Raw genomic sequence first — 23,400 nt, 5'->3', positions numbered from 1 at the left:
TTGTGGGGGCTGTGGAGATAATATACTTTGCCTTCAGCGCAATATTTGACAAAGTATCTCATGGCATTTTGCTTAGCAAGCTAGTTACGTATAGCTTGGATGAAATCTCTTAGATAGATTCCACCATGCTTGAATGGTGGAATATTAAATGAAGTGCCCTAGGGCTTGGATCTAAGCCCAGTACTCCTGAACATTTTATTAATGACACAAATAAGGAGCTGGAGGAAAAGCTTACCGATTTGCAGGTGACATACTACTGGTTTGGGTAATAGATAGAGTAAAAACTCCAGAAGCTAGAAATAGAATTCAAAATTACCTTAATAGTCAGAGAAGTATCTAAAAAGAATATAGTGCAGTTTAAGAGAAGAAGTGGAAAATCCTTCGCTTAGATAAAAGAATTTAAATCCCCAGGTTTAGGATGGAAGATACCTGGATTTATTCTTGGAAGAAATCTTGGAATTATAGTTGACCAGAAGGTGAACATGAATTAGCTATGTAATAAGACTTCACATAGCAAATGTAGTTTAATATAATTTTCAAATCATGGGAATAATTCCATTGTATTCAGTATTAGTCAAACCCATCTTAAGTATTATGTCTGGTTTTGGCCATAAAGTTTAAAAAAGATTTAGAGAAACTAGAAATAGGGTGATGAGCATGATAAGGAGGCTAGAATCTTATCAGGAAAGATTGAAGGAAGTGGCCAAATTTAGTCTTGAGAAATGACTACAGTAACACTTTTTGAGGACTCACAGAAAGGCCACTGTGTTCTGGCATTCCAGAGAGTAGGGCACAATGATAAACTTAAATTGCAGGAAGGCCAATTCCAGTTACAGTGAAATTAGGGCATAAAGGCATAAATACTTTGAGTGCTAAAGGACACATAAGCAGAAATTTCTTCATTAAATGCTTTAAAGCCGAAGCTGACCTGGGAAATTAGGCTCGATTATTTAAATGGTCCCTTCCAAGTTATAAAATTTATTAATATGCCTTGGATGTTGTCAATTACTCTGTATCTAAAAAAACTCTCTAAATAACCTAAATGTTATTTCACACACATAACCTTGTGTTTCTGTGTGTGTGTTTTGTGTATGTGTTTATTGTACACTAAAACAGAATCATAATGAAAAATAATCCCATGAGAAAAGAAGTTTAGTGTGTATATCATAAGAAATAGAAATATATTAATCACCAATATCAGTATTTATATCTAGAATAACCTTTACATTCAAAATAATACTTGTTTTTGGACAAATGTTAATATTTGACAGTTAAGATATTAAAGTGGGTGGATAGTTTTTTCCTTTTAAAACTGGCTTTCTGTAGTAAAGGAACTAGCAATTAACTCTTTGAAGGAAATTTGAAATATAAATAAATAAATAAGAAACAAGCTGCAGACTTTCACTTAGAAAGTAGCAATGAAGACATTTGAAAGACATTCACATTTTGGGATGTGTCTCCATCAGGATAGAAAGTATGTAGATGCTTTTGAACTTTGGTATTGGAGAATACTATGGACAGCTAAGAGTTGGAGAATGCTATTATAGATAGCTAAGAAAATAAAGAAATGTATAATCAAATCAGCCCAAACCTTCACTCAAGGCATCCATCTGGGACACATGATGTAAAGAACTAGCTGTCTGGAGAAATCTATACTGTTGAGAAAGATTTAAAGAGAAGGCAACTAGGTGGAAACAAGAATTCAGTTATATCCATTGGGTGATCTAAAAGATTAGGTTGTGGACAAATTATCACGGAGAAAATCTATGCTCACTAAGAGTTGACACCAATTTGATAGCACATAATCACTTTTTAAAATACAGATTTATCCTTCAGAATTTTTTCTTTGTTTTATATAAATTGTTAAAAATAATAAGATTATGTAATAATAGTAAAAAAATGTAATAGTGAAACAAGATAGTAATTCTGAGGTGGCTTGCAATGTCATTAAGGTTTTACTTCTGATTAAAGATTGCTTTTAGGTTTAGTTCATTTGATATCTAAATTCACTATCTTCTGAAAAGGCACCCAGTTTGGTCATACACTTGCTTACCTTTCAGCTCTCAAATATCCATGCCTGTTGTGGAAAAGCAACAGTAGCTTGCAAGTCCTGTATGCAAATTAGACTACATTTTCTTATGAGATACCTAGAGAAATTTCCAAACCCCTATTGCTTTATATTGGCAGTATATTTAATATACTCCTCTCTATACTACTAAAACTCTCCTTGTCATGGCCTTTAACTGGTGGTGCATCATGGGGCAATAATTTTTGAATCAACATACCTCAAATGGGCTAACTTACAGAATGCATCCAAAATCCAGGGGCCATGACAACTAAAAATGAAATTTTAGAAAATTGTGGCTGCTTCAGTGCGGCTGCACTGTGGTGGAATGTAGTCTCAACTATTAGATATACACTCTGAAGTGCTGAGGGGTGGGGAGGCGCCATCTTCCTTTTCCTTCATATCAGATATTCCAAGCTATGTTTTCTCTTTGTTCCCTGGGAAAAAACGCCACCCTCCTGGGAGTCCAGACTACATTCTACCACATGCTACCAACCATGGTGACATAACTATGGTCATTTCCAATGCTCCTTCATAGCTTTCCCTAAGGCAGTGGGAAAATTCGCAGGGCTCGGGTAAGTTTCCCCCCACCCGTGCAACTGCATGTGTGGTCGTTCTGTTTCTCTGTTTAGGTAAGGAAATATAAGTGTCCCAGGGGTTGTCTAGTCTATATCTATATTTGTCTGAAAATAAAGGAATGAGATGGCTAAAAACATGTATTTTAATGGTCAGTTGAAGTTTTCTTGCTAAAGTTTAATAAACTTGTTATGGCATAATCTTTCAGAAATTGATGATTGTATCATGATTTGTTAGGCATTGAAAAACCGAAGAATTGTCTTCGTTGTAACTGAGTAAATCTGCTACATATGGCTGATGTTTCCAGATTTGAATTTTGCTTCAAGTAGTATGTAAACAATAAATTCTTCTGAAAAATTAGTGTGGAAACATACTAGTTCAATAAATAGTGCTACCATAAAATATATTTAAAAACTTTGAAAGCTTACTTTATATTCTATTCAAATTTTGAAACACTAAGGTGGTGGTTACTATTTCATTGTCTATGAATTTATCCTTGTACTTTGTCAAATTGAATTTGGGACATTTGTTTAGTCCTAGCTTGACTGGAAAAGACACCTCAAGCTCTATTTCTTTATTTGTGTGTAAAGTTTTGTTATAACTGTTATTACAGATGAAAATCTGTAGAGATTCTCAGTCATCCAGGTCATGGTTGTCCCAAAGATGCTTTTTCAGTAGCAATTGGACTTTCTTGTTTTTCCTTTGAAGACATTTTGCTTCTCATCCAAGAACCTTCTTCTATCCTATCAGAGCTGTTATTACAGTTGTGAATCCAGATTATTTGCCTTGGACTCATTTTCATTAGCCACACAGTTTGCTTAAGTTTTATTTGAGGAACAAATCTATTATAAAAAATTGTGTACCTCCTGTGGGCTGTAACTGGAAATCTAATATTTCTTTCAATTTTTTTTCTTGGACAAAATTAAATAAATTTGTAGGAGTGTTGATACCTGTGCAGAGATGAAACTTTCTTTCCTTTAGAGCAGGAGTCTCCAACCTTGGTCCCTTTAAGACTTGTGGACTTCAACTCCCAGAGTTCCTCAGCCAGCTTTGCTGGCTGAGGGACTCTGGGTGTTGAAGTCCACAAGTCTTAAAGGGACCAAGGTTGGAGACCCCTGCTTTAGAGTTTTTAATGCTTAATCCTTTATATTATCTTTGCAGGGAAGCAAGACTGCCATTTTCATAGGAATAAATTCAGGAATATTATTTAAATTCAGTGGGGCATTGGCGTTTTTGGAGGCAGGTATACAAACACAGCCTTCCTATCAAACATAGAAACATAAAACCTTCTGCACTGTACTTTTATATAGTGCACAGATAACGTGCACATTCCAACACATACAACCAGCCTTCTGTTTCCACATATACACCAGTACGTGCATATGTTAATACGTACACACAGAGAACCACATTATACTGGAAAGAGAAAGACATGAAGCCACTTTCATTCCAGGGAAACAGGTTAAATCCTGCTTACATTAGATTTGAAGGTTTCAGGGAAAAAATATCCCTTATCCATGCACAATGCCACAAAGGTGTTCCTGTAGAAAAAAATACAATATTTCAGAAGTGTATGGAATGATGTTTTTCTTCTTCTTCAAAGTCTTCTAAGTTTTGGGGGAAAGGGGAATATTTTCCCATATATTCTCTGGATAAGTGAACACTTATCCAGAGAATATATGGGTTTTTATTAATATTTTAAATTTTAAATTCAGTGGGGCATTGGCGTTTTTGGAGGCAGGTGTACAAACACAGCCTTCCTATCAAACATAGAAACATAAAACCTTCTGCACTGTACTTTTATATAGTGCACAGATAACGTGCACATTCCAACACATACAACCAGCCTTCTGTTTCCACATATACACCAGTATGTGCATATGTTAATACGTACACACAGAGAACCACATTATACTGGAAAGAGAAAGACATGAAGCTGCCACTTTCATTCCAGGGAAACAGGTTAAATCCTGCTTACATTAGATTTGAAGGTTTCAGGGGAAAAAATATCCCTTATCCATGCACAATGCCACAAAGATTCCTGTAGAAAAAAATACAATATTTCAGAAGTGTATGGAATGATGTTTTTCTTCTTCTTCAAAGTCTTCTAAGTTTTGGGGGAAAGGGGAATATTTTCCCATATATTCTCTGGATAAGTGAACACTTATCCAGAGAATATATGGGTTTTTATTTTATTATTATTATTTTTTGCTTTACTAAGAAACAAATTGATAAGTGCAGAGTGAAAGAAGTGTTGAAGTGGGTATGAGAACGTTTGTTTTTGGCAGAACAGACATCATACTTGTGAGCATATTGAGATTTCCTCTTGCTTCAGAAAAATTGTGTATCAATGCTAAACTTTTCCATATCATTCCAAATTCTGTTCTTGATAACAATTTTTTAAAAAAAATCATACTCTTTCCAAAAACTAGAAGGCTAAGTATTATATATACTTTTATGAGAATATATAAAGCCTTTTATTTACCTTGGCTTCTATTTCTAGAGTCGGATTGATGGAGTCAAGAACATTTATGCTGTTTGTTTTGATTCTGATTTTTTAAATCTGTTTCAAATTATTACATATGTGACATTAAATGTTTGGTAGATTCCAAAAATAACTTTAACCACAGGGAAAATTATTTCACTGTATGTAATTGGGAAGGGCTTCAAGACCCCAGTTTTAAAATTAGACTGATATTGAATTCTTAAAAATATTTTTCATCTGCTCAGGCTAGTATGTAAGAATGTAAAATATTTGGGAAGCTTTCTTATATAGTCATAACTTTTATTGATTCAGTTTAATTTCATGTACATTGAGTGACAGCAGCTTTGTAAAGTTTTAAAGAGGATTTTTTTCAGTATGTAAAAATGCTGGTGATTATGTTTATATATTAAAAAATTGGAATCATCTTTAAATAAAATGTGCGACTGCATTTTAGTCCTTTTCCTAACTATCTTAAATCAAAAAGAATGTTGTGTAAGATATATTCAAATAGATTGTATAAGACTGAGCACTCTTGAATAGAGTTCGGAAAGTTTTATCTTGTCATCTTTGGCTAAAATATCTAACATAGTAGAAAAAGTAAAAAAAAATGGATAGACATACACATGCTTTGCATTATTAATATATTCAGCTACATAGATTATATTATGCAGGATTTGTAAATTTGGATCTGGAAATGAGATTACAAAATTTTATTGGCTGAATGAGTAGATTTCGGAAAGGGATAATCTTATAGTAGCTATCTAAACAAGTCAGTAGACATGTAGCTTGTAAACTATTTAAAGGGATTAGCATGAGAATAGACAGTGAAGATTTTAAAGCACTAAAAATTGTATAAATGGAATTTTAATGGGCTAACTAATCATAGAAGCATTGCTTTTTGTATTAAATGGGATGAGAGTAAAAATGCTTTATTTAATTTGAAATCAAGCAAAAAAAGATAAAGATAAAGATTTCCCTTCAGCCATGTCTTGACTCTAGGACAGTGACGGCTAACCTTTTTGCTGTTGCGTGCCAAAAGCGGGGAGAGCATGGGGTATGTGTGCGTGCATGCCCATACCCATAATTCAATGTGCCCTGCACATGCGTGCGCGACCCCCCCGTGCTCCCCCCGCTTTTGGCACATGGTGGCATGGTGGGCCTGGTAGGCCCGTTTTTCACCCTCCCCAGGCTCCAGAGGCTTTCTTGGAACCTGGGGAGAGTGAAAACGGCCTTTTCCTGCACCCCCCCGAGGCCCTCTAGAGGCCGGAACTGAGCTAGGGCAACGCTCGCGTGCCCACTGATATGGCTCCATGTGCCACCTGTGGCACTTTTGCCATAGGTTCGCCATCACAGCTCTAGGGCATGATGCTCATCTCTGTTTCTTAGCTGAGAGAGCCAGCATTGTCCTGAAAACATTTTCTGTGGTCCTGTGGACAGCATAGCTATATACCAAAGGCACACAGAACACTGTTAACTTCCTACCAAAGTGATACCTATTAATCTACTCGCATTTGCCTGCTTTTGAACTGCTAGGTGGGCAGGGGCTGAGGCAAGTAAAGGGCGCTCACCCCATGGCACAGAGCTTGGGTCTCACACCCAGGCTGTTGGCTCTCCAGCTGACAAGCCCAGCATCTTTAATGGCTGAGCCATCGCACCCCACAATCTATAAGCACAGTGTTAAATACGGTAATCATTTATTTCAGTATTGCTTCTATTTTAAGTAATATTGTAGAACTTTTTATTCCAATAGCCAACTCCACATTTTTCTGATATTGAATTATGATTATTTTGTCTTGATAATTTTTCATCTATTTAACTCCAATAATTTGTTTTGCAGAGGTGAATCAGGTGCTGGGAAAACAGAAAATACCAAGAAAGTTATTCAGTATCTTGCCCATGTTGCTTCCTCTCATAAAGGAAGAAAGGACCACAATATTCCTGTAAGTTTCAATATCTCATTTAGCATATTTAATTTGTTTTTATTGAAGATTGCAAATAAGTATGATAATCTGTTAAAGTGTCAGCTCTAAACCATTTAATATAAAACTGGTTGAAATATTCATCATTTAAAATTTGGAAATGGCAGGCACTTATGTTTGTCTTATTAGAGGTGCTGCTGGGAAATCCCAAACATCCAAAAGAACACTGATATAAAATATTTCTGTGAAATTCAATATGTCTTCCTGATGATGTGAATTTTTAATGAAAGCTTGTGTGTATAAAACTAGTTAGCTTTATATATATATTTTTCTTTTCAAACCCACCACTCCATGCTTATATTCTCCTGATTATTAAAATGTTTTCAGATTATGGTTTTCTATTAGCAAAAGTTTCTTGTGATACACAGAAGCAGATTTGAAGTGATCCTGTGTTACATGTCTTAACACTATATTAGTATAAAATTGTAATTATGCAGCTAGGAATTAAAGAATACTTAAACGCCTTTTAGAAATCACTTCTTTTCTTCAAATTTTATCATCTTTTCAGCATTTTTACAAATTCCTAGGATTCTGGAGTTTGCATGACATAATAAACTTGGAATCATGGTAGCCAATTTGGAGAGTTTTCTCAGATTTTAAATGCTATTGTTTGTATTCTGTGATACAATGCAAAATGATGCATATATGAGAAGATCATAAAATCAATTTTTAATTCTCTCATTATTCAGATTTAAGACTTGAGTATTCCTTGAGAGTTTTCTTTCCCCCATAGATACAGATATACAGATTGATTGTTTAGTTTTTATCATTTCAAGGTGACACATGTACATAGTAGTCCTACCTTCAGTTTTCCCTACAACAAGAATCTTGTGAGGTGGGTTTGGTTGGAAGTGACTGGCTGAAAAGTTGTACTGAATTTGGGAACATTGTTGAAGTTGGAGACAGAACACAACTCCAGATTAAGATAATGTGCAGTTTTACTGGCACTAATGGAGCCTCTGGCTTAAATGCACTCTTTGGATATTGCCTACTCATGCACATGTGTGTCCACTCATCCCAATGCGATAAAAGGTAGTGCATCTATTCAAATTTGCTGTTCCTACTTTACTATGAATTCATGGAGAAGTTTGAAACAAAGCATCATAAAATAATGTAAATGTAAATGAAACAGAAATGGGTGGAGAGGAGGAAAGGTCGTATTGGCTAACATGTGAATGTATTTGTTGGCAACAGTCACCTAAGCCAGTGAAGCACCAGGCAAATGCCATTTTTATGTGTCTGTTTCTTCTCAACACACTGTGTAAAGGTAGTACAGGCAGGCAACTAATGATGAAATTTTATTTTGGATTAATACAGAAACAGAAAGATAAAATAGCCTTATGGCCTTGTTGCTCAAGTTATTTGAAACGTAGGGAGTCATGAATTTCCCAATATTTCTTATTTTCTAATCAGCTGATGTAATGGAAAAGTGAACAGGCTTAGTACTAGAATGCTAAGAAATAGAGTTGGAGTAGTCCATGATTTGCTAGGTGATAAATTAGTACAGTTTTTAATCCAACATGTGACCTAAAGTCAATTATTTCTATCATTATTTCTGCCCATTTCATTCATATGCATGTGTGCTTATATATATATACATTAATACACACACGTGGGAGCAACAATTTTTATTTTAGAATTCTTTTACAAAACTCTGAAGGTGTGGAAATCTTTATATATGAACTTTATGGTAGTTGTAGATAGGCAGCAAAAATCATTAGAAGCATAGAACAATCTGGTGCCTTCCAGATGTTCCTACATTTCTTCCCAGTGGTCTTGTTAGATATCCCTTACATCTGCAGAGCATTGGGATCACCTGTCACTGGTACAAAAACAGAAGCAAAGCAAAACAGATGGATATTGGCTCTGTGGCACTCGGGCAATGCAATTATATTGCTGTTGTAATAATTAATAGGCTGATTTAATAAATCTGAGAGTATATCTTTGTTCCAGTTCTAACAAAATGATATATGAATTATCTTGTAGGAGCCCACTTTCTTTATTAGGAAGATGAGATATATTAAATTAATAAATATTAAGATCTTTGATTGTAATCCCACTGTGTTTTTGGTGATTTCATAATTCATAACAATTAACATTGTTTCATTGTCATTTTTTAACTGCAGAGTGGATCCCCGTTGTATGTGAGTAGCATATAGTTCTTGTAGTTTGTCACCTTGCTGACTCACAATGAGCCAAATCACAGGGATGCTGAGGGCACTACCTCTCTTCTCAATCTGTCATTACATAATTGATTTGCATGAATAGATTGCATGTTGTCACACCTTCACAATACTTTGGATGCCTTTTTCAAAATCTTCTTGAATTTATATGCAAATTTAGTGTAAATCTTGCCTTCAGTTTAAAGCTTATTTGAAATATTACAGAATAGAATACTTCACAAATGGGACTATGATATTTAATGCCAAAGAAAATAAGAAAATATGCTGGACATGGTAGGGCCTTGTTAGTAGAAATTAAATACAAACATATTTAATGAATGTTTAAGTAGCTAATTCCATGCATTTCAAGGCATCATTTTATAGAGTAAATCATAAATAGATAACATTTTTTAATATACTTAACAATCTGGAGGGCAAATGAGTTTCTTTTACAAATAAAGTCTGATAGGACTTTTTAGATATTTAGAATTATTGAAACTAAGATCTTTCCTATTCTTGACTAAATACCTTAGACTCTTGTAATATTCACTGTAACAATTTATATTGTTTGTAAAACATTGAAGGTTGATTCTGTTTATTGGACTAGAATTTTTTTTGCAGCTGAGTCTCTACATTTTCATATGAACCAACTGTCTGGTTAGGGTTTGATTCCACCCAGAATAATTTTTTCCCCAGACTTTGTGAGAAATCTAGAGCTAGCAGTAAGCTGCACATAAATTAAAATTCTAAATGAAATAACAAGTTTGTTATTGGAAGGCTTTTTAAATAATAACTTTGTCAATGTAAGAAAATACATTTTTTCAAGTTTTATTACTTGTGTGAGGTTTTTTTTAATTTGTTTTAAGATGTGTGCTGCCTTAAGTGTTCAACCAGAACAAGAAAGGTATTATATAAATTGCACTCAAAAATGCTTGAAGTCCTAGTAAACGTTAAGATGGATCACTTCAAAATTGCACTTTTTTACTAAAATGCTGTTTATAAACAGCACAGTCTGTTGAATGTTAAACATTCTTAAGTTCCATCAGTTTGTATGTTGAAATGATTTCCATTCCAACGAATGAAATCCAGTGAGTTTAAGTGGCTGTGAAGGAATTTAGTTACTTTGATCACCAGGATGCATTGCGCAACTGGTTCTGTCTTTTGGGGTTTCATCAGAAGGATAGCCAGATGCTATTGTAAGGATTCAAACATTCTAAAGGGAATTGAACTTGCAGATCCTTGCACTTTAGATATACTATATACACTGCATTAGTTTTAGGAGCTATCCAAGTCCTGGTTTTCAGTGATTACAGGAAGGGATATGTAGTAGTTATCAGAATACTATATATAATCTACCTTCCCTTAAGCTTTCAGAGCACAGCAATAAAGAAAACTCTTCAGAATATTTGGCACAGAAGTGAAATACAGTACACAAACTCTTTAAGATCTCTGTAGCTATGATCAGACAAAATTTATTACAAAATATTTAAGGGCATTTGGAAGCAGTCTTATGAATTAAAATCTCACAAGGAACATTTCTAAAATTGATGTGTTCTGTAAATAAGGTGGTCTGAAAAAAAAAATCCAGATATAGTTGAACTTACATTTTGCAATTATGTTTTATTTATCATTCATTCTACTTGATCGACACCCTTACAAAATCCATACAAAATTGAAATGTCTTCCAGCACTTTGTCTCCTCAGTGGGCTAATGGCTATACACAAATGTTCATATGGACTATGATGGCATAAGATATTTTCCTAACTCCCAAGTGATTCCCAAGTTATATGCTGTATTGCCACAGAAAGGCACAATAGCATATTTTAAATTTTTAAGCAGGAAACAGTGATATCAGCATCTGTCCAACGCCATGCAAACTGGTAGTTTGACAAAGTTCATAGTTTTGACCTATAGGGGCACCTTAAAAAATTACTGAAGCAGCAAGGCTGCCATGAATTGAGAACTATAGACTTTTGATCTAAATAGTCTAAATACACACACATTTTAAAATCAGCTTACAAAATTGGCAGATTCTTAACTCTAACTTGAGAATAATACTTAAGCAAGAGATAGACTTCTATATTCAACAAAGTTGGTCATTTAAACCGAAACCAATAGCACAGGTTAGAGTGGCTTATTAGGCATGAAAGCAGAAATCTTTTTTTAACAACAGGAATTGCTGATAAGTATACTGCTTTATGCATTTGTGAAGTAAGATGTTAAATTCACACTTCGTATTTTCCTTTATCTCTGCATACTTCTAATTCATATAAATAAATATCAGATAAAACATCTGAGGGCAGTGATAGTGAGATAACAAGGCATACATTAACTAAATGTATTTTATGTGTAAGGTGATTGTTGCTGTTTAATCATGAATTCTAACTTTAATGTATGTTTACTATTTTTGTAACAACAGCATTCTTTAACTACCTTTATTTTTTATAGCCCATCAATCTCAGCTGAACAACATTAAGTCATTTCTGAAGATACTGAAACTGAAAGATAGAGTCAGAATAACTAAAAATTGCACTTGGGATTCCTGTGGCTTTTAAATTAGGTTGGCATAACTTCATATTTCTGTGTATGTTTCAGGGTGAACTAGAGCGTCAGCTTCTACAAGCCAATCCTATTCTGGAATCCTTTGGAAATGCGAAAACTGTAAAAAATGATAATTCCTCCCGCTTTGTAAGTCTGGGTTTTAATTATTTAACTATTAATTCATTATTCATAGATAAATTTTTATGATGAAATTGCTGGAATTAGCATTAATTTTGAAACTCGGGTGTTTTTAGTAATCAATTTTATATACAACTAAATTATTTTGATTCATATATACAAACTCTAGACTGTTGTCTGGATTTTCCATTAACCCATTCCCTGTTCTTACAGGCTTATAGGTACCAATTAAAATCTAAATCAGCTTTTTTGAATTGGAGGGCTGGGGAAAAATATATTAAGCTGTTTTTTAAAGGATATGTATGTTCTGGAGGTGACTAAGCAATAAAAACTTTTCCCCAAAGCTTTCATATCTATATGTATGACCTTTAGAAAGTTGGAATAAAATTTTATAGTTATCTGTGGATGGGTGAAAATACAGTATGGGGTGGGTTGCATATGACATAATTGATGTTTAATAGTTAATACATGGACAGTATAAAAAGACATAAGTACTGGCCTTGGGCCATGCATGCTTTTAAATGTGGCAATCGGAAATTTTAATTGCACCTTGAAATCGACTGCAAGCCATGAAATTCATACAACAGTGATACTGCTTGGGTGTATCTTGCTGGACCAAAATTGCATCCACTACTGAATTCCATACCAGCTGCAGCTTCTGCTTGTTTTTTAAGGGCAGATTCATGTAAGGCTTATTGTAGTCGTTCAAGCAGGAAATGATTGACACAAAAGAGGGCACAAATTGATTTATGCAAAGTTCTTTCTGACCACAACAGCTACCTGTTCCCTGAGCAGGAGCCATGAATTTACAAGAACTCCAAATAGTGCACTAAATCTGTCCAGGAAGTTGTACTGCATCTACAGTTAAAGATAAAAGATCTCCAGATTCAAGCAACCGTAAAACTCATATAAGTGTTAAATAAGAATGGGGAGAAAATTTAGCCCTGAGGCATCACTTTCCCATCAAGTGTTGTAACTAGTCTCAGAGGAAGGAAAGAACCACTGCAACATTGTGCCATCCATTCCCAAATTCATAAACTGGTCCAGAAGGGTACCAGAATTGATCTTATTGTGGAGTGAAGTACCAAGAAGTCTAGGATTATACTGTCCTGAAGCATCAGAGGTCATCTCCAAACGCAATTGGTACATCCCCTGAAAGGAGCATTGGTTGGAACAAAAGGTTAGTATTGATAAAAATTGTCCAGTCCTGTTGGATCCAGTGCTGGCTTTTTGAAGAAGGAACTATTGATTTGCTTTATTGCAAAGTAGGCAGTATCTTGCTCTCCCACAATAAAACATTCGCCACCACATGATTCCTATCAAATCTCCCCTGAGGTTTTAAACAGTCAGGAGGCATATGGGTCTAAAATATAGATGGCAGGACTCAAAGCCCCTGGAGGACCCTGTCTCAGTACTAACGGGCTCAAACTCTCTCCAGATAACCAGACAAAACTATACATACTCTGACCCTGCAGAGCTTCTCCTAACCTCAGAAGGGACTAAGTATGTGATAGATTTGCCTGTTGGTTGTCTGCAAACCCAATAATAGCGAAGAATAAGTATGTTGTGTTACTCTTATTGATACAGGGTAATCCCTAATAAAGGGTCTTGTGCTCAATCAGATTTGATCCCATTCTTCTTACTCTGATCCACTTCTGCTCAAAAGAGCACAAAAGCCTGGAACAAAATATCCAGATGTGTGTTTTGGTTTGGGGATTGGCTACTTGAATGTAGCTGTCATGCATAGACATGTATAACTAAAAACTTATACAAAGGTAGGGGAAAGAGTTATTTTAAATTGTGTTTCACATTCAAAGGAAAATCTTAAAATGATTGTTGTATAGTTACTGTAGGAATAATATAGTTTGAAATATTTCTGAGCAGGATTTTAAAGAAAAAGGCAAGTTTTTCAACAAGAGAGGATCAAATCAAGAACTGTCAAAATAATAGGATATTATGGAATGGCAAGAATTTGGGGAGATCTCAGCCACACTTTTTCAAACTGCCATAAGTAGCTTATTTGTTAACTTTATAAGTCCTTTGTTCACTTTTGTAAGTCCTTTGTTCAGAAATGGTTTTGTTCAATTCTATTACATGAATTCTGTGAACATTCTTTTCTGTTAAGGACTTCTGCATCTGTTTCTTGTTACATTTTTTCTTTAAATCTGCACTGATGTTGTAAACACAATCACTCCAGTTGCTTTGGTACTATTTTTGTAATAAATACTTTAATATGTTCCAGATGGTAGTTTCTTTAGGCGTAGTAGTAGTAAGTAAGTAGTAAGGATTTTAACTTTTGGACTGCACAGGAGATGGATTGTTCCCTAATGTATTATGAATTTTTATCAGACTGAAATATAGTGTTATCCTAAAACACATTAACATATTAATTTAATGAATACAGCAGTGGTTGAACTTCATGTTTTTCCAATAGTTTAAAATTAAGATTTGTACTCTGAATCTAATTGTAATAACTGTTAAATATTATTTGTTTTAACATACATGTTTATTTTTTTATATATCCTAGGAGTATTAATTGTTCAGTTTAAAATATTTTAGACTCTGCATAACTTGTATATTCTAAAAATGAATTTTAAATTTTGGTTTGTTTTCAGGGAAAGTTCATCAGAATAAATTTTGATGTTGCTGGGTATATTGTTGGGGCCAACATTGAAACATGTATCCTTTTTTCAACAACTGTTATGATAAACTCTGTTCCAATTTGAAATCTACAGTGATAGCTTGATTAAAATACTTTAGAGAGTACCTATCCGAAAGTGGGCTGCTCTCCAAAAGAGGCAGGCCATCTCGACAGAAAATAATTACATTTTTAATTTAGTTTTACTTGACACAATTATGAATTATGGGAAGGAAGCTCACCAGTTGCATTCAGCCCAATTTTTTATCAGTTATGGGCTTCCCTCTATATTGCAAGTTACTCAATTATAACAGCGTGGTTTTTTTTGTCTGGCTCCCTTATTGGTGTCAGCTTCAGTTTAAGACATAGCTCCTAGAATTTATCTTATATATGTTAGCATTTTTCTGTTCAAGAGATTTTTAAGACTCGAAGAATTTAGACTAGATAGCTTGATACTTAAATAGACAAGTCTGTAGAAGAAATTATAGGACCCTTGACAACTTTATTGATTCTGCTTTGACAATCTGTGTTAAATTGTTATGAACAGCCATTTGGTGCTGGTTTTTTTCAAAAACATAGTTTCAATTACAGGATAAAATATGCAGTTGTTCATAAAATTCTTAACTGCTCTGGCTCAGATTTATTAGAAAAATCACGTGCAGTTCGTCAAGCCAAAGATGAACGGACTTTTCACATTTTCTATCAGCTTCTAGCTGGGGCTGGTGAACATTTGAAAGGTGAGTTAATAAGTATAGAGATTGGATGGTTAATGTAGCATTTAAACCAAAGCTGAATTAACACAATAGGACTGCAGTTGCTGTACCCACACAAAACAAAAGATCACTCTAGCTGGGATTAGCATAGCCAGCTGCTTTTTAGAATAGGTGCAAATTTTCTCAAGATATGGAGAATACACAGAAGCACCATATGCAAATATGCTGTATGCAATTTTGAATATCCATCAGACATTTTCTTCATTTCAGTTTGCCTTGAATAGCCAATCTGCGTATCTTTATGGTGATGCAATTCTTGTTGACGATATTATACTGTGATATATTTAGATACATCAGCTTGAATATATAAAGAGATGCATGTATTCACTAGGAATTGCTTTCTTGAAAATTCTTTGCTTATTCCAATTTATTCTGTAAACCTAGTTTGATATTAAAACAATGTGCTTCAAGATTTTGGGAAAACTTCAACAATGAGGAGTTGACTGTTTATGATTGCTAGAAGTGAACAATTTACACTTCATTTAAACATGAATCAACAGCTACTAGTACCAGTTGTTTTTTGTGGAGAAAAAAAACTTTCATTTTTCCTCTATTACAGCTGATTTGCTCCTTGAAGGGTTTAACAACTACCGATTTCTGTCCAATGGCTACATACCAATTCCTGGCCAGCAAGATAAAGACAACTTCCAGGAGACAATGGAGGCCATGCATATCATGGGCTTTTCTCACGATGAAATACTAGGTATGTTTTAAAAGGCTATTATTTTTCTGATTCCTAAATAGTCCTCGACTTAAAATATCCTCGACTTACAACTATTGATTTAGTGACTGTTTGAAGTTACAACGGTACTGAAAAAAGTGACTTGTGATTAGTTTTCACTTTAACAACCATTGTGGCAACCCCATGATCATATGATCAAAATTCAGGCTTTTGGCAACTGGCATGTATTTATGAAGGTTGCAGGGGTCATGGAATCACCACTTGCAACCTTTCCAGCCGGCTTCTGACAAGTAAGATCAATGGGGAAAACCAGATTTGCTTAATGATCACACAATTCACTTAACAACTGTGGCAAAAAATGTTGTAAAATGGAATGTGGCTCACTCAACCTGCTGCCTTGCTTAGCAACAGAAATGTTGGGCTCAGTTGTGGTGATAAGTTGAGGACTACCTGTATTTTTTTTATTGATTAAAAATAGAATAAAATTATCATACATAGGCATATGTGACATTTTGAATGCTGAATTTTACATCTTAAGCATCTTAGTTTAAAAAATAAATTTTGTCCGAAGTGCCAGAGATGAGCTTTTGAAGATTGTAGACAACTAACTCTGTGATGATGAAGTATAGACTGACTGTAGAGAAATATATGTTGATTCTACCCACAAAGGTCTGGTCATGCCAGTGCAGTGCTCTGGGTCCTTGTATATGCTTCTCTGTAGGATGTGATCAAGATGAGCCCAAGAGAAGGGTCTAACATGCCATTAGTTTCAAGTCCCTTTGCCCCTCAAGAGTTCGAAGTCCAACCCACCTTGAATTATCTCTTATTTACCGCCAAATTTTTTTGACTTTTAGTAGTTCAGATTCTTGTAGAGAGCATAAGCTTGCAATAAACCTATATATTCACTTGAACTCTCTGGACTCTTGATTTCCTACACTTGACATCATCTTTCTGTATATTTTCACTTTGGTCCAAGTACAGAATATATGGCAACTGGGATAAATATATTGGCCAGGAATAAATGCATTTGCCATATTAACCTTTCAGTTAGTTTGGCTTGTAGTCTGTATATAAGTCCAGGTGTATAGTTTATGCTTTATGTCAGTTCTTAAAACCATCTTTCTCTTTATCTTGACTGCCTATTAATTAAAAGAGTAAACATTTACTTTAATGCATTTTATTAAATATTTTGTTTTATGTCTTAGCTATGTTGAAAGTGGTATCCTCAGTACTACAGTTTGGGAATATTTCCTTCAAAAAAGAGAGAAACACCGATCAGGCATCTATGCCAGAAAATACAGGTAAAAGTATCCTAAAGTATCCTTTACAGGCAAAGGATATCCTTACTTTAAATTATTATGTCTTATTATTATAAAACATATAATATGTCTTATTATATCTGATATTTGATATTTCATAAATAATTTGCTAAGCATTATTTGTATTACTGCAGAAGCAATTTTTGTGGTACAATAATATTAAGTGTTTGAATACAAATTCTTTGAATACAATTCTTATACTCTGTTAGCATGCCCAAATTATAGCTTTCAAAATTGATTTTTCAGTTCTGATATGAAGGCAGTTCTTTGAAAAAGTATTTGAATTTATGATCTCATGGAAGACTTATCAGCAAAGTTTCTAAAATACAAGTAAAAATGGGGATGTGTAACTGCATGAGTTTCAGTTTCTTAGTTTAAAAAAAAACGAGAATGGATATAATCCATGTCTGTCTATATGTTGGATTAAACTGATGATTTAAATTATAGAATCGTGAATAATAGTCAATTGATAGATTGTATCTGTTCAACAACTCAAAGAAAAATCCTGTGGAATTATAGTAAGAATTTTATCACACTTCTAAATTATTTTAGTTTCAAAAACACCTGGTGTATTTAAAAAGCTCTGTATTTTGTATTGACTGCCTGTCTTCATGTCTTCAGATATAATTCCTTAGAAGAGAGGAAAGTATCAGTGGCATGAATGCTATTGAAATATTTCTGTTGAAAGGACATAGGCAAAATTGTCTTTGGAAGTGGGTTGGAAAACATAACAAATTCATATGTACAGGTATTCCTCACTTAAGGATCATTCATTCAGCAATCGTTTGAAATTACAATAGCACTGAACAAAGAGATTTCTCTGTGCCCAAATGTACGGCCATTATAGCATCGCCACAGTCTTGTGGTTGTAGTCTAGGTACTTGGCAACCCACTCACACGATGTTGTGTATGCACCCCCTGAGCCAGGCCACCTGCCAGAAAGTGACTTGGAAAGTGAGGGGGAAGGGCAATCAGGACTTACCTCTGGAGCACCAGCTCCTCTGGCTCAGCTCCGGGAGGCAGAGGCAGGCCAGGTGGAGGAGATAACAAGGCCTCTGTCCCCTGACTCTCTCCCCCCCCCCCCACGCCATGCCTCCAGACCCAGCTGATGGCAATCAGGCCTGGCTGGATCCCAGGTTTCGGAGATACGAGAGGCGGCTACAACAAAGGAAGGGGTGGGGCAGGCCTAGAGAGTGCTGAGTCACAGGGCCACACCCCACAGAGTATAAAAGCAGCCCTGGCTGCTCTTCTGCTCCGTGACGAGCAAAAATTGAGCTGAACTATTTGACTTGTGGAGAAGTGAGCTGAACTCTTTGACTCATGGAGAATTGAGCTGAACATTCAGCCTGGATTGCTGACTTCTTGGTTGCCCGGCAACCCCAAGATAAGGGAGACTTTGGCAGGCAGCTGCAGATTCCCTGCCAGGACTGATAGCAGCCGTGAACTCAATTACTGGCTTGTTTAGCCAGCTCGCGTGGCTGAGGCCGGGAGGGGACAGAACACACAACAAGTTGCCAAGAGCCTGGCATCATCTAATTGCCATTTGGAATCTTTCCTGCTGCTCAGAAAGTCAACAGGGAAACCAGCAGGGAAGGTCACAATCTGCCTGCCAAGTGGACTTCTCTGGGTTCTAGGGGATGCTTGAAAAAGATTTCTCCCAAAATCCAAGCAAGATATTTTACATGGGGCACTTCTAGCAGGAAACTTTTGGAGCCAGCTGCCAGAAATGCGGGGGAGTTTAGGCTCAGTTATGGTCATAAGTTGAGGATTACCTGTAAATATAGATAAGTACACACAAGTATTTCCATGAACATGTATTTGTGTTTAATTTTCCACAATTCGCTGCCACATAGCTTGTCCGTCGTGCTTTGGGATTACTAGGGAGGATGGATTAAAGCATTTCAGTCATACTACCATCTGATCTCCCTCTCTTAATTTTCTATGGTTGAAGCTACCAGTGCCACCAGTTTTCAGAAATACTTTTTCTGCAAGTAATTTAGTAATTAAGAACTTGTGAAACTTAAAATATACTAATGGATGAGTACGGTTAAATTTTTCACTTTTTTCCCAAGTCTATCTTTGCTTGCTGGACTACAAAGTTTACTGTGATTCTGGACTTGATTTAGTAACATACATTTCAAATGGTGGCTAATCATGGGATTCCTCAATGGTTTTAAAATCCCAGTGAGAATGTCAGTAATGGGAAAAATAGCTTTTCTGAGAGTCAGGTTTTTCTGAAAGTCATTCCTGCTAAAAGAATATTTACAAAGTATAGTTAAAGGGAAATGCTAGGTGCATGGTGGATACCCTCTTGATATGTACAGGTTGTCACTGAAGCCCAGTTGGCCCAAATGTAGATCACTGAGAACATTCCCTACAAACTTGTAACATACAAAAATTCTACAGCAGTGATATGGATTTCATTTTTATTTGAAAATATTTTCCTGATGCTAGATAATCTGAAAACAGTAATTTTTTTATATATAAATTGCACAAACAATTTATTGCTGAAGGAGAATTGTAATAACTGATTTCATTGCTTTCATTTGTAGTTGCACAGAAGCTCTGCCATCTGTTGGGAATGAATGTAATGGAATTTACTCGAGCAATACTCACTCCACGCATTAAAGTTGGCAGGGACTATGTCCAAAAAGCCCAAACCAAAGAACAAGTAAGCTAAAATACAGAATGATAGATCTTACTGTATCCATCTGCTTCCAACTAACATATTTAACATTTTCCTTTATCCTGGGAGGCAGGGGCAAGGGTGATGATGATGGACATAATTTACATCAGGGGTGTCAAAGTCACGTCATCACGGTGGCGTCACATATCGGGTCTTTTTTCCCCTTCGCTAAACTGTGTGGGCATGGCCAGTGCAGGCCGGGAGTTTGACAGCCCTGATTTACATTACAGTAAAACTATTTCAGGTTTCTGTTCTGGAGCTTTGAAGTTTTGCTCTGCGTTCCAGAAGTAGCTGTTAGCTACCGGTACTTCTCCAACAGTACCTCTGGATAGAGGGATAGAGGAACTGAATAGTGGAGGCAAGATTTATATGCATACAGCTCTTAGGCATACCTTTAAGAGCACTTTTAAATCTAGCATTGATGGAAGTTTATTCAGCTGAGAATATTTAAAAAGACATTAGTTGGGTAGAACTAAGAAACCCGCTTTATAAATTATGAAATTTTATGGCAGTTGACTATATTGTTTATCTTTGGCATGAAAAGGAATATAGTCCCGGCCAAGTTTCAAAAATCTTTACTATACATCTACTTTAACACACAGCTTCTCTTTCAAAAATTTCCCTTTGAGAAAACGTTTTAAGGATAGGAAATGGATCCTTTCATTCTGCTATGATGTAGGTTATTTTTTATCATAATACACTCATACACATCCACATACACATTCTCTCACAAAGACCAGTTCCTCTTAAATTCCTTCAAACAAAGGGATTGTGCCTTCCTTTCTTTCAAAAGCACATAGCTGAACACTGGAATTTACATTAACCAATACTGTAGCAGTGGCAAAACTATTCCATTCTGTTTCCCCAGCTCTTCTGTCTGGAGCTCAGAGACATTTTCCCATTTATACATTTCAGTTGGACGCTACCTTTTGCACTCTTCCTCTCCCTTTGCCAACAGCTAGTGACAAATTGTTTCAGAGTTTCGGCACTCATTAGAACATGAGTGAGTATGTTTGGGCAGTACTGTGAACCAAATTGATAGTCCTCACTTAATAGTGTTAATTGGGACCAGAAACGCCCATCATTTAGCAACAGGGTCACAAGTGAAAAGAAAAAAAAGCCATGTGACTGCTGCTTAATGATAGCAGTTCCATCCATCCTTCTTAAGTCTTTGTTAAGCGAGGACATCGTGTGACAGTAGCTTGCAACTTCCTGCCAGCTTCTCCATCGACTTTGCTTGTCAGAGGCTGGCAGGGATGGTTGCAAATCACACTTCCATGACCATAGGGAAGCTACGACAAGTACAAGGACCGGTTGTAATTACCTCTGATTTAGTACTGTCATAAGTTGAAACAATTGCCAAACAAGTGGGCATTAAATCATGACCACCTGTAACAGGCATCTGTGAGTCATGCTGCCTAGAATAGTTTGTTGCTTCTGTGGCCCCTCTCCCACAAAAAAGTGCAGTGAAAACTCAAAATGTTTTTCTCAGTCTCCTCTCTTAAAAGCACTGTGACTGAAAATATGTAAGAGGCATTGGGGTTTCCCCCCCCACCCCACCTTTGGATGCTGGAGTTTTCAGTAACAAAAACTTGTTACTACCTGTCTGTTGATTCTGTCTTTGCATGTATTCTGAACAGCTTCAAAGTAATCCAGTATTGATCCTGAATTTATCCGAACCAATTACTTTCTATAACAGCTATACAAAGTATAAGGCTAGATAACATTTTTCCTAAAGTTCATACTTATATCTTTTTTGCTTAATGCAGTTTAATTCCTTTGTACCTTTTGTATTCAAAAATTGTTGTGCTAGGTTTCTTTGCAGTAAAATATTAATTCTCATCTTTACATGTTATAAGCTATGATTTCTTCACCTTCCCTTATAAAGGCAGATTTTGCTGTAGAGGCATTGGCAAAAGCTACATATGAACGTCTTTTCCGTTGGCTTGTTCACCGTATTAACAAAGCTTTAGATAGAACTAAAAGGCAAGGAGCTTCCTTCATTGGCATCTTGGATATTGCTGGATTTGAAATCTTTGAGGTAAGCAAAGCAAAACCAAACACTTTCGGTACATATCAAACATTATTGTTAACTTGTGGTGCCAATCATTATTCATCCGTAGTATCAGATGTGTATATCATATTATAAATTTCTGCAATAATTTTTTATGTGAAAAGTGAATCAGAACTGGAATACAAATTTAAAATCTGCATACCATCTGTGATTACATTTCTTAGAGACTTGAAGTTGATCTGGCTCGTATTCTGACTTAGGAAACTCTCAGTGAGATGGTTTGCCTGCTTACATGTCTGACATTTTCTTGATACATTCTCCTCTGTCTGATAGTTGTTTAAAACAATAAATAAATGCTCTCTAAAAATTTCCTACGATATAGTAAATATTAAAGCTATACAATTAAAATGTACTTTTCTTGCTTATTTTCCCAGTTAAACTCTTTCGAACAACTGTGTATCAATTACACCAATGAGAAACTGCAGCAGTTATTTAACCATACCATGTTTATCTTGGAACAAGAAGAATATCAAAGGGAGGGCATAGAATGGAATTTTATTGACTTTGGACTGGATCTACAACCCTGCATTGATTTAATTGAACGACCTGTAAGTTCTTATATCCCTACCTTTCTTTTTGCAGCTGGTAGTTTTCTCAGACAAGATATTCCCACTTGTTAAACTGAACATACGGGTTATTTCTACCAATGTCGTTTCCCCCCATTTCCCTTATTGTCTGATTTACAAATGAGCAGTCTTGTCTTTTAGACCAGGTGTCTCCAATCCCCGGCCCATGGCCTGTCCAGAATCAGACCCCGCAAATGGCAGATGAGCATGTGTGTATGTGTGCAAAGCTTCATTTGCACAAGAGGTGAGCAGTGGCATTCGTGCACATGCCTGCTGCTCACACAGAACCATCTGGTCCACCAAGTCAGAAAGGTTGAGATCTGCCGCCTTAGATTACAATAATGTTTTAACATATTTAGATTGTTTAGTTCAAAATGAACCTTTCGTAGTAGTTTATGAAACAGTATAAACTAAACATATATCAAATCTGTATTTTAATCTGTGATCCAGAGTGTAGCTATTCTAGTGTGTGGTCCTTTTACATTTGGTTTAATATTTACAAAGTATCATCACTTGTAAAATTGAGTCTTGATTTTCACAATAATTTATTTTATGCATTACTTGTCTTTTATGAAGAGTTAATGAAACCATTTATGTTCTGACAGTTTTAATTATCTAACATACATTATAACAAATATTTGTATACTGTAGCTACAATAAGAGTTGCAATAAATTGTGATTGGACTTTGGATTTATTGCTTTTAATCTTATTTTT

The 23,400-nt window shown here is 35.5% G+C and overlaps 1 protein-coding gene across 3 annotated transcripts in view; it reads left to right on the top strand.

Annotated features, from left to right (window-relative positions):
* MYH10 (myosin heavy chain 10) overlaps window positions 1-23,400 on the top strand; it is an 83,578-nt gene that overhangs the window by 23,692 nt on the left and 36,486 nt on the right. For 2 of the 3 annotated variants that reach the window (XM_058168809.1, XM_058168808.1), the window contains exons 5-14: window positions 6,964-7,066; window positions 9,232-9,249; window positions 11,864-11,956; window positions 14,563-14,626; window positions 15,224-15,322; window positions 15,918-16,061; window positions 17,246-17,341; window positions 19,912-20,030; window positions 21,934-22,086; window positions 22,494-22,667. In XM_058168809.1, coding sequence (XP_058024792.1) covers window positions 6,964-7,066; window positions 9,232-9,249; window positions 11,864-11,956; window positions 14,563-14,626; window positions 15,224-15,322; window positions 15,918-16,061; window positions 17,246-17,341; window positions 19,912-20,030; window positions 21,934-22,086; window positions 22,494-22,667 — 1,063 coding nt within the window. The remainder of the gene's footprint in view (window positions 1-6,963; window positions 7,067-9,231; window positions 9,250-11,863; window positions 11,957-14,562; window positions 14,627-15,223; window positions 15,323-15,917; window positions 16,062-17,245; window positions 17,342-19,911; window positions 20,031-21,933; window positions 22,087-22,493; window positions 22,668-23,400) is intronic. The other variant, XM_058168810.1, reaches the window with a different exon arrangement.

The sequence above is a fragment of the Ahaetulla prasina genome, chromosome 2 (assembly GCF_028640845.1).
Source record: "Ahaetulla prasina isolate Xishuangbanna chromosome 2, ASM2864084v1, whole genome shotgun sequence".
Lineage (NCBI taxonomy): Eukaryota > Metazoa > Chordata > Lepidosauria > Squamata > Colubridae > Ahaetulla > Ahaetulla prasina.
The sequence above is the reverse complement of the archived record's forward strand: the minus strand, read 5'-3'. Positions and strand labels throughout refer to the sequence as shown.